This window comes from Hypomesus nipponensis, chromosome 2, assembly GCF_054491055.1.
Source record: "Hypomesus nipponensis isolate SF chromosome 2, ASM5449105v1, whole genome shotgun sequence".
In the NCBI taxonomy this organism is placed as follows: Eukaryota; Metazoa; Chordata; class Actinopteri; order Osmeriformes; family Osmeridae; genus Hypomesus; species Hypomesus nipponensis.
In genome coordinates, this window is record NC_140362.1 from 17,489,650 (window position 1) to 17,499,355 (window position 9,706).

Below are 9,706 nucleotides of genomic sequence, written 5' to 3' on the forward strand. Positions count from 1 at the left end.
CACATTGTATTTCCCTTCTCCTCGCCATAAATTGTGTTTTTTTCTTTTTCTTTTTTTTACACGATTTTAGTTGTGCAGTTTGGGAGAAAATCTTGATTATGTGCAGCTTCCATGGACTTTCAGTTTTCAAACTTTCTCTAGTTCAGTAACTTCACTAACTTGGGACCAATTAATGAGGCGGATGAACTTCCTCTAATTAGCCACTGAAATCTCAACGGTCAGCTTCCTGCTGGTCTCTGGCTCCCCATGTTCCCTTCAAAGAAACAACCTGTCTTGTCATAACGGTTTAGGGTCAATTCGTCCGATGAGAAGGTGTTCTCGCCCCGCTCTCCCGGTCCCCGGTCTCCCTCCCACTCTATCTCTCGGTGTTTTATGTCTGCGTCACAACAAGTCGGTCGAGAGAGAGGCAGGGATGATGGCGTCTCTCGCGGGTTGATTCTAGTACTGCTCTGACAAACACGCTTAATAGCATCAGTAGATGGAGAAATGAGAGTAAAGGCACGGGAACATGACGAAACGACGTCGCGGAGGACAGACAGAGAGAGAGAGACGGACGGACAGACGCCTTTCCCGCTGACAGCTTGACTGACATCCGCGCTTGGCACAGGGACATACATGCACATCCACTTGTGCACACACGTAGGCTGCACATCCAACCGGCCAGTAATTGGGAAGAGGAAAACAGGGGAGCTGAAACATTTCATGTCAAGTCTGCACAGGAATAGCTGTGACCCCGACAGAAAGGAGTTCGACTTGACAGGTAGCTAAAAGGCTCCTTGTCCATCCAGCTTCTGTCTTTGTTGATGTATTGATTCACAAATGATAGGATGTAACCTGTGTCTCTTTACTTGAGATCATGCACTGGAACAAATTGACTAATGTGCAGACAAAGCCTGTACAGCCATTCCACATATCTATTCAAGTTTATAGTTGTACATGTTCAAAGAGAAAACATAAGTGCTTTTTTGATATTAAGTAACAGGGATGCTTATAACACTGTGCTGTTTGAATGCAGTGGTGTGTTTGGGTGATATGTTGTGTGTCGTAATGATTTGTCCTGCTCTCTCATTGTGTACTTTCTCTCTTATCATTCAATGTTGTGTATTTTGACTGTCGCTATGCTCAGTTGGTGGGAATTTAACCCTTTAACTTGCCAGTCTTGTGTCAGTACGGAACAATAAGGCCATAAACCTCGTCTGGGCAATGGCAGTAAAGTATTCTGTGAATAAATCGGATTTCCATTTGACATGGGTCTTTCTCTCTCTCTCCCCTCTCTCTCCCCTCTCTCTCTTTCTCTCTCTCTCCCCTCTTCAGGATGGGGGGAGTAAGTGAAGGAGATGATGTTTTAGCTCGATGGAGTGATGGACTACTGTACCTAGGCAATGTGAAAAGAGTAAGTCTGTTGGTGACTGTTTGTGTGTGTGTGTGTGTGAATGGAGGAAGGTTGTGTGCATTTGAGATATATACACACAGGTGCTGTTTGTCTGTGAGAGAGTGTGCCTATTTTGGGGTCAGATGGCTAAGCGGTTATGGGATCGGGCTACCAATCCAAAGGTTGCCAGTTTGATTCCTGGCCGTGCCAAATTACGTTATGTCCCTGGGCAAGGCACTTCATCCGCACTTGCCTCAGGGGAATGTCCCTGTACTTACTGTAAGTCGCTCTGGATAAGAGCGTCTGCTAAATGACTAAATGCAATTTGAAAAGAGTTAGCTACGTCAATCATTACGTTGACTTGCTTTCTGTCACAGGTAGATGGAGTAAAGCAATGTTGCTTGGTGAGGTTTGAAGACAACTCGGAATTCTGGGTCCTAAGAAAGGACATCCACTCATGTAAGATTTCATTTTTTCTTCAGATACCTAACTCAGTCTAAGGAACAAAATCTAGTATCTCATAAAATTAAATAATGTGATTTTAACAAATGTACTTTTCTCATTAGACATTGAGTGCTTTGTAAATGTTAAAATTGTTTACTCTACCTTTCACCATTGTATGCTTTATTCCCTTTGGGGAACCCTTGGGAGATTTGGATGAAGTGCTTGCAAACGGTTCTTTTAGTATTTGTTTTTATCCTTGAGCGTTCAGAAGTTCATGCTTAATTGCATGCTATCATTCAAGTCTGGTTCTTTGTAGTTCAAACAGATGTTGATCAATTAAGCGTTTATATTCACTGCAGAGACACAGGGAAGTGTTGCCAGTTCTGATAAAAGCACTTTTATGTGTAATTGGTGTATTAGGGTGTATTTATGAATTTATTAGCCTAATGACTCCACAGGGAAATGGCGCCCCCCACTCGGTTAGTGTAAAGTAAGAGGAAGTGCTGCTCGTTAGGAGCCGGCGAATATCCAGGCGTCAAACAGAATGAAATCTGAAAGGGTGCAGGAGACATTGAAATCAATGAGGTGGCAAGAACGCGAATCAATATACATACATTAAAGGCCGAGTGAGTGATCACGCTCTCACTCTCGTTCTCCTTCCTTATTCAACACTCTCCTTCCTCTACACATCTCCTGCTCCTCATCGCCTAATACCTCCTCTCTCCCTCTTTAGTCTCTATTGGTGTGGAAGAAGTTTGCTGTATATGTGACGCCCCGCCTCTGAAAGACCCCCTCGTGATTTGTCTTAAATGCCGTCATGGTTAGTAATCACTGCATTTACTACTGTAGATGTACCTCTGCAGTTCAGATGTGAAACTATAGCAATAAGTATTGGATTTAAGCACTGTAAACACATTCCAGAGTTCTTCTATAGTATAATGCATGTTGAGTGGAATGCCATCAGACTAAGTTAACATTAAACACAATGCTCCGTGCAAGATGCTTCTCCTGACTCGGGTACTGGCCTTTATCATTCCACGCAATGCTCTGTCTTTCTCTTCCAAAACAGGTTATCATCCAGAGTGCCACACTCCGTCCATCGAACCGGAAGCTGACAGCAATTCATGGATATGTCGGCAATGTGTCTTTGCAGTCGCCACCAAGGTTAGACTGCTAATCTCTCCCCCGTTTCATACCTTGGCAAATCCTGGGAAAAGAGATTCAGTAACGACGTGGTAAAAATTGGAAAGGATGTACTTTACTTGACTGATAAATAGCACAGTACAGGGGTGTGTACTGTACATTATAATCCACCCAAGGTAGGGTTAGGGTTACATTATGGCAGATTTCAATCAGTTTGTCCTGATCCTGTTTTATAAATGTGAGATGCTAATTGTTTTAATTGTTCATCAGTCAGCGTCCATATCTCATTGTCCCAGCTTCCTCTTTGTTTGAACCTAGCCTGTGTGAGCAGCCACACTATAAAGCGAGACAAATTGCCTTTTCTGGGCAGTTTCCTCAAATATAATCTATGTTGAACTGCTTTGACATGACAGCAAATGGAGAGGTCAGTATCCAATCAGTTTATCCAAATTGTTTTTCAGAGAGGCGGAGCACTTAAACGAGGACGCTTTGCTCGGCTCATGCAAATCATGAAACTGCGGCTGCCCTATCAGCTGTCGTCTTTGGACTGGGATCCACAGCATCTGACCAACCAGCAGCAGTGTTATTGCTATTGTGCTGGCCCTGGAGAGTGAGTGGCACACCTTTTGCACATATATGGTATATTTACTCCTAAGATGTAAGAACACCAACACACAGTATTTTTGATTAGATTGTTGTGTTGTGCTTTTACCGGCATTACCTGTTTCTCCATCAAATGCAAATGAAACTGATCATTTCAGCAGTTGAGCCAGTTGTGTTTTCTATCTCCCAAACATAGGTGGAACTTGAAAATGTTGCAGTGTGGAAGTTGCGGGCAGTGGTTTCATGAAGCTTGTACACAGTGTCTGACCAAACCATTACTCTATGGAGACAGGTGAATGAAAAAATAATTAACTACACACACTGGGCTTTTGCTATAGACATTTGATAGTGTCCTAGACAAATTGCAGTGCTTTAATAGAGATTCTATGTCTGGTGGAATGCAAATTCTACGACATACTTTACTCTTAGTTTATGTCCCTATCAAGGCTGGTGTATTGTTGGTAGTGGTAAAGTACTGCAGTGCTGTGTTCCAATCAATCTTTTGTCTCATAAAATATCTTGAGTCAATTGATCAATTATTATAAAATCTATCTTTACTCACAGACTGGTTTTAATTTCCATTTAAAGGGCAAATCAGTTTTACCCCTTGTTAACACTGTGAAGAAATATGAGAGATGTGAGGTATTCGTATTGAATATCTCATAGAAGGAGGTGGGTTTGTGACAACATCTGCTATGCAGGTGACGAAAAACTAGAGAAATGTGCTTCAAAAAGAGATGGTGTGAACTGAGGATTCTTCATTGTATATTTCCACTGACCTTGAGCTATGTAGAGTTACAAACACAAACAAAATTGATACATGATGGTTATGCAATATGCAGGGTCTTTTTTCCTAGGTTCAGAAAAAGGTCGATTACAATCGGAAGTATATTGTTAACAGGCTTTTACATTTCTTTAAAGGTTCTATCAGTTTCAGTGCTCAGTATGTGCAAATGGACCAGAGACCATTCAGAGGCTACCCATGAGCTGGTGAGACTGTGGAGAATTTAATTTCTGAAGGAAAAATGTTGTAGAATAATTGTTTGTTTGTTTTGTTTTTCAAAAAGTACTTGTTCACTTGCTTGTAATTTGTACTTTCATTAACAACGGCTCCATCCTCTTGTCTTGGTTTCTCCTTTTTGTAAATGCAGGGTGGATTTGGCCCATCTGGTGCTCTACCACCTCTCCTTGTGCTGCAAGAGAAAATACTTTGATTTCGACCATGAAATTCTGTCGTTTACCAATGAAAATTGGGAATCCTTGCTTCTAGGCTTGGTATAAATATTTCTTCACATAAGTACCATGAAATGATGAAATGAGGTGAAAATATAAGGAGACGTCTTATAATGGCAACCACAAGTTCAGAAGCAGTATGACTGTAATCAGTACTTTTAGAATTGTTTATCTAATGTGCAGTTTATGTAACTCAACAATAAGATCAATTGACCGTTCAAACCAACGAACAGTTCTTGGATTACAATTAGAAGTTGAAATGTTTTTAATTTCAAATAAAAATCAAAGGGAGACTCAACATTTTGGTTAAACTATCGTCCACAGGGTAAAGACTGTTTCTTATTCTTATGCATTTCTAGCTTTCCGACACACCAAGGCAAGATCGCTGTCACAATCTGCTCAATGCTCTCAACTCTAACAAGGACAGGTGAGGCTCTGCATATGATGAAAGGAATAAACAAAAAGGACATAGAACCTGATTTATGAGCTCTTGTCCATTAGTTCATCAATAGAAATGGAATTAGGACTACTGAGTAAAGACTATCAAAACATGTACAACGATCACAAGTTTGCCTAATAATAACAGACACATAAAACAACTACCTTGTTTAGAACTGCCATCTAACATGTCAGTTTTATCTGAAGTAATCTATCTCTCCTGCCAACAAGGTTTGTCTCTGGTAAGGAGATAAAAAAGAAGAAGTGTCTTTTTGGACTTCAGGTCAGAGCTCCGCCTCCGCTGACCTCTGATTTGTCCCCTCTCATCACTGACCCGCCCATTAACATCACACATAGGAGAAGGTCAGAGTAAGGACAACCTCTTTTATTCTCTTATGTCAACATTAGCAACAGGACTTTCTACACCCTGATGTTGCAGTTGTCATAGAAAGGTTTACTTCATTTGGTCTTAAATTGTAAGTCAAAGGACTGCTTTTTCACTCACTCTGGTGAATATGTTTACTCTAAACTGTTGTTTTAGTTACACAAATCCTTGGTTATTGCAGAATCAAGTGTGTGTATATGTGTGCATAAATCCGTATGTGCATGTGTGTTTCTTGTGTGGGTGTGTGTATGTGCACGGATGGCCAGTGTGCAATGTCCCTCACTGAATTCCTCCTCCCAAAGTTTCCTCAATTTTTCTCCTCTAGTGAGTTTTTCTAGGAGTTTTCCTTGTCTTCCTTGAGGGTTTAGGTTGGTTGAGGGCCAGTTCTGTGGGCGTTTGTGAAGCCCTCTTTTACATTGCTTGTAAAAAGGGCTATACAAATACATTTTGATTTGATTTTGATATACGTGCAAAGGATATGTGTGCCTGCCTGGGTGTGTGTGAGTGTACGTTTGATAGTCATGCTCATACAACAGTCACATCACACCATGATGTATTCACACACAGGCTGCACTGCAGGTTAGTCACTGTTGCTGTGTGTGTGTGTGTGCGTGTGTGTGTGTTTTGTGCTTCAGCCCATTGTCGCTGGCCTGTCAGAGGAGAGCGGGAGGAGCGGAGTCACGTAAATCAAAGCGGAGCATCATGGAGACACAGGTCAGTGCTTCTGTCTTCTACTGGGGACGCCGTCAAAAAAAAAGAGATCAGACACCTGCCGACCTCCTTTATGCGTCGATGCAAACAGATTCCTGGCATTGAAATGACTCGTCGCTCATGCGAGGAGAAGGCATGACTTTCTAATCCTGATCTGTCTGTCTGATTTTCCTTTAAACCGTTGTCTCGCTACCTAGGGTATAGTGTACTTATCACATTGATTTGGTTTAAATACTCAAAATCAAAAAACGCAATAGCATTCTCCACACCGATCTAGTGCATAATGTGCTTCTTGCAAATCTATGCTTATCTATGCCATACTACCTTTCAAAAATGTATTGTGACAAACAAAATGTTAATATAATTAAGGTATAATTTAGGTATAATTCCGAATTCAAATAAGTCCTCGAAACTACTTTTTACATCCCTCACATACATCAACCTCTGAATATGTCACTAATGTCCTATGCCTTCTTACTATGTTCAGATAGTGATAAAACACCCTGCTCCTACATCAGCAAGCATATCCAGCCTTCCGTACCCACAACTGGCTGACGTTTATCGTCGGCCATCTTAGGGGGCAGGTTGGTTATCATAGGGAAAGTGAGAAGGGAAGGTATGCTGATATGCGTAGTCTGGGAGCGCTTCCAAGTGCACTTTGCAGTCTATTACAGTTTGGCCAGGTGGTGCTGGCACTTTGACAGTGCAGCACTGACAGAGCACATCCATTTAAAGGGACAGTGCACTAATAATTCCCTGGTCTACTGCTGTACTATCACAGCCACTCCATCCTTAAGCACCATATCATGTAAACTGCATTTGGGGGTGATTGACAGCTGATGATTTCAGTGATGGAGCTGATGGCGCTGACGTTTATTCCCTTGAGGAGGTTAATAGGCTTATGCTGTGGAAAATGCTATCAGGACCCACTGTAGAAGAATCCTATAGAGGGGACATGAATAACACTGCTGTGCTTGATGTGCTGTGGAATAGCATTTTTCTGGATCAGCAGCAATGTGCTCCCACAAGTCACACTGTACATGCAGAGCCATAATTTAGTGTTAAATGAATGCTAATGCATGTGCTTGGCATGACTATCCTCAAAACATCAAAGCCACCTTTCACTTTGAAAAAAAAAAAACATAGTTATCCTTCGCGTTTTCCAAAATGACAGGTCTCGATTGGAATAAGTAGATGTTTTCAAAAGGAAAGTTAGCGCATTTGGGAAATAACATTCATGCATGTGAAATGAAGTTTGATTGGATCCTCTGATTTGGCATCCACACTGGCTAATCAGTGTGTCTCCTGTATCCAGCCTTGTCCACCCCCGGTTGCTGCCAACTCCATAGATCTGGTGCCATGTTGCCATGGCTACGTAGGTGGGGCAAACCTCTATAACTCCAGGAAGGAGGAGGAGCTCAACTTGGGGTATGTTTTATTGTAATATATTCCGACCTATAATTTGGGGATATTTTGATAAAGGGGGTCTCGCTTGCTAACATACCCATTTGTTTTGGTGTGCCATGTTTTGCTTCTTTTTTTGTTGCATTCCGTTCATAACGTGGTTGTTCCCTGTTCCACAGTTCTCCCCCTAAGAGAATGTTTGCCCTGTATCATCCCACCTATAGTGGAGCCCCAAACATATCCAGAGCACTGCATAACTACAGGTTCGTGCCAGCTACTTAGCAATTATAGGTCAAGGATGTATGTCGATTCAGCATGTTGTGCTTGGACTTTGTTGATGAGCTTGATCCCTGTTTGTCCACCACCTCTCTTTACTTCAACAGTAGTGAGGACCCCTGCAGATTGCCACCCCCCTGCCTCCCCTTCTCCGTCTCATCCTCCCATCACAACCTCCACCATCATCACAACCATCAACAGCACAACCACCACCTGCACCACCTGCACCACCCACACCACCAACACCACAACCAGCACCAGACAGGTCAGAAGCTGGAGCCGTGTCCTTCCCTGCTCCTGCGTGACCTCGCCCCGTACGCGGGTGGGATGGGGGGAGGTGGAGGTGGAGGAGGAGGGGGTGGAGGGGGAGACGGGGCATCAGCCAGAGCCTGGGGGGGTGGGGAGGCAGTGAGGATCTTGGCCAGACGAGTCACGCCAGATGGGAAGGTGCAATACCTGGTGGAGTGGGGGAACGTGAGTGTGTACTGAAAAATCGAGAGAGGGAGAGGTTTGGGAAGGTTTTCAAAAACTCCATGGTGCTTTGAAGAGAGGTCAGAAAACAGAGAGAGAGGGACAGAGAAAGAGAGAGAGAGAGATAATGACTGTTTGCAGGTATAGGTGCCACTTGAAATGTGGCTAGAAATACAAGCAACACAAAATTCCCATGTTGCAAATCCAGGTTGCTCTAAAATATCACCTCTGTTCAATATCATTCTGCTACATGTTACTATATCTCCCTCTTTGCTAGTGTTTCTCTTATATTTATACAGTATACCTTTGAAATATGCCTTCGCATTTATCACATTTATGTTAAAAGATGTATATACAGTGATCGAAAAGGACTCCTTTGTTCCTTTTTGTCATACTTGATTCATACATTCATATGATGTAATAGAAATAGGAGCCGCAAGGGGGCTTTTGTTTTATAGTTAGATTTCTATAGTCACAATATATTACTCAATGATTTCTACTGATGTGGTTGCATAGTGCCTACCTGAATTGTGTACCTGCTGACTGATCCACTGATAAAAATGTACGTAATCTGGCACGCAGTTATCAAGATCATATTGCCATTGTCGATTGATCAAAACTGTTTTCTTCCTTAAACTGCAAGGAACACATTCTCAAAAATATTAAAACATCTCATTTAAGCATATGTTTGTACAACATTATTCAAGATTGGTGATAATAAAGTATTTCTTAAGCCTTTATGACTATTCTAAGCATATCAATAGAAATAACTTTACGATTGGGTGTTTCTCCACAGTATTGGAAATTAAGGGGGAACTATCCATACCATTTTAAGCCCCTTATGTTTTTAGAGGAAAAAAGCATCAGGAGAAAGTTGTCAGTGGGTGGAATTGAGGGTAAATATCTACAAATGGCCTATAGGGGCATTTTCACCTGGCACATCAAGAAAGTGTACTGTATTTAATTCAGAGCCCATCCCTCTTGATGATGACATGTAAACCACATCAGTCATCTTTGAATAGTTTTAAACCTAGCATAGCATTTTATTTGTTTTTTATTTCTACTAAAAAGAGGTTTTACTGTTTACTTTTAGCCTAATGAAAACAAATAATATTTCCCATATGGTATATACCAATACGGGCTTTGAATTTCGTCTTTGTTCAGAGGACTTTGTGACTTTGTGAAGTATTTTTCCAGCTATATGTTTGACACTTTATAACTACCCT

General features: G+C 41.8%; 1 protein-coding gene across 3 annotated transcripts; it reads left to right on the plus strand.

The window, feature by feature from the left end:
* Positions 1-247: 247 nt before the first annotated feature.
* phf1 (PHD finger protein 1) lies at positions 248-9,218 on the plus strand. 3 transcript variants are annotated; one of them, XM_084708741.1, is made up of 15 exons: positions 248-760; positions 1,315-1,393; positions 1,750-1,831; positions 2,550-2,636; positions 2,886-2,980; positions 3,421-3,569; positions 3,759-3,854; positions 4,484-4,552; positions 4,714-4,837; positions 5,155-5,222; positions 5,465-5,602; positions 6,254-6,332; positions 7,645-7,757; positions 7,913-7,996; positions 8,117-9,218. In XM_084708741.1, the coding sequence occupies exons 2-15, from the start codon at positions 1,316-1,318 to the stop codon at positions 8,496-8,498; spliced, it is 1,644 nt and encodes a 547-aa protein (XP_084564867.1). In that variant the 5' UTR covers positions 248-760; position 1,315; the 3' UTR covers positions 8,499-9,218. The 3 variants fall into 3 exon arrangements, with proteins under 3 accessions (XP_084564867.1, XP_084564872.1, XP_084564882.1); XM_084708746.1 differs by having other exon boundaries at positions 8,120-9,218; XM_084708756.1 differs by having other exon boundaries at positions 5,465-5,596.
* The last annotated feature ends 488 nt before the right edge of the window (positions 9,219-9,706 follow it).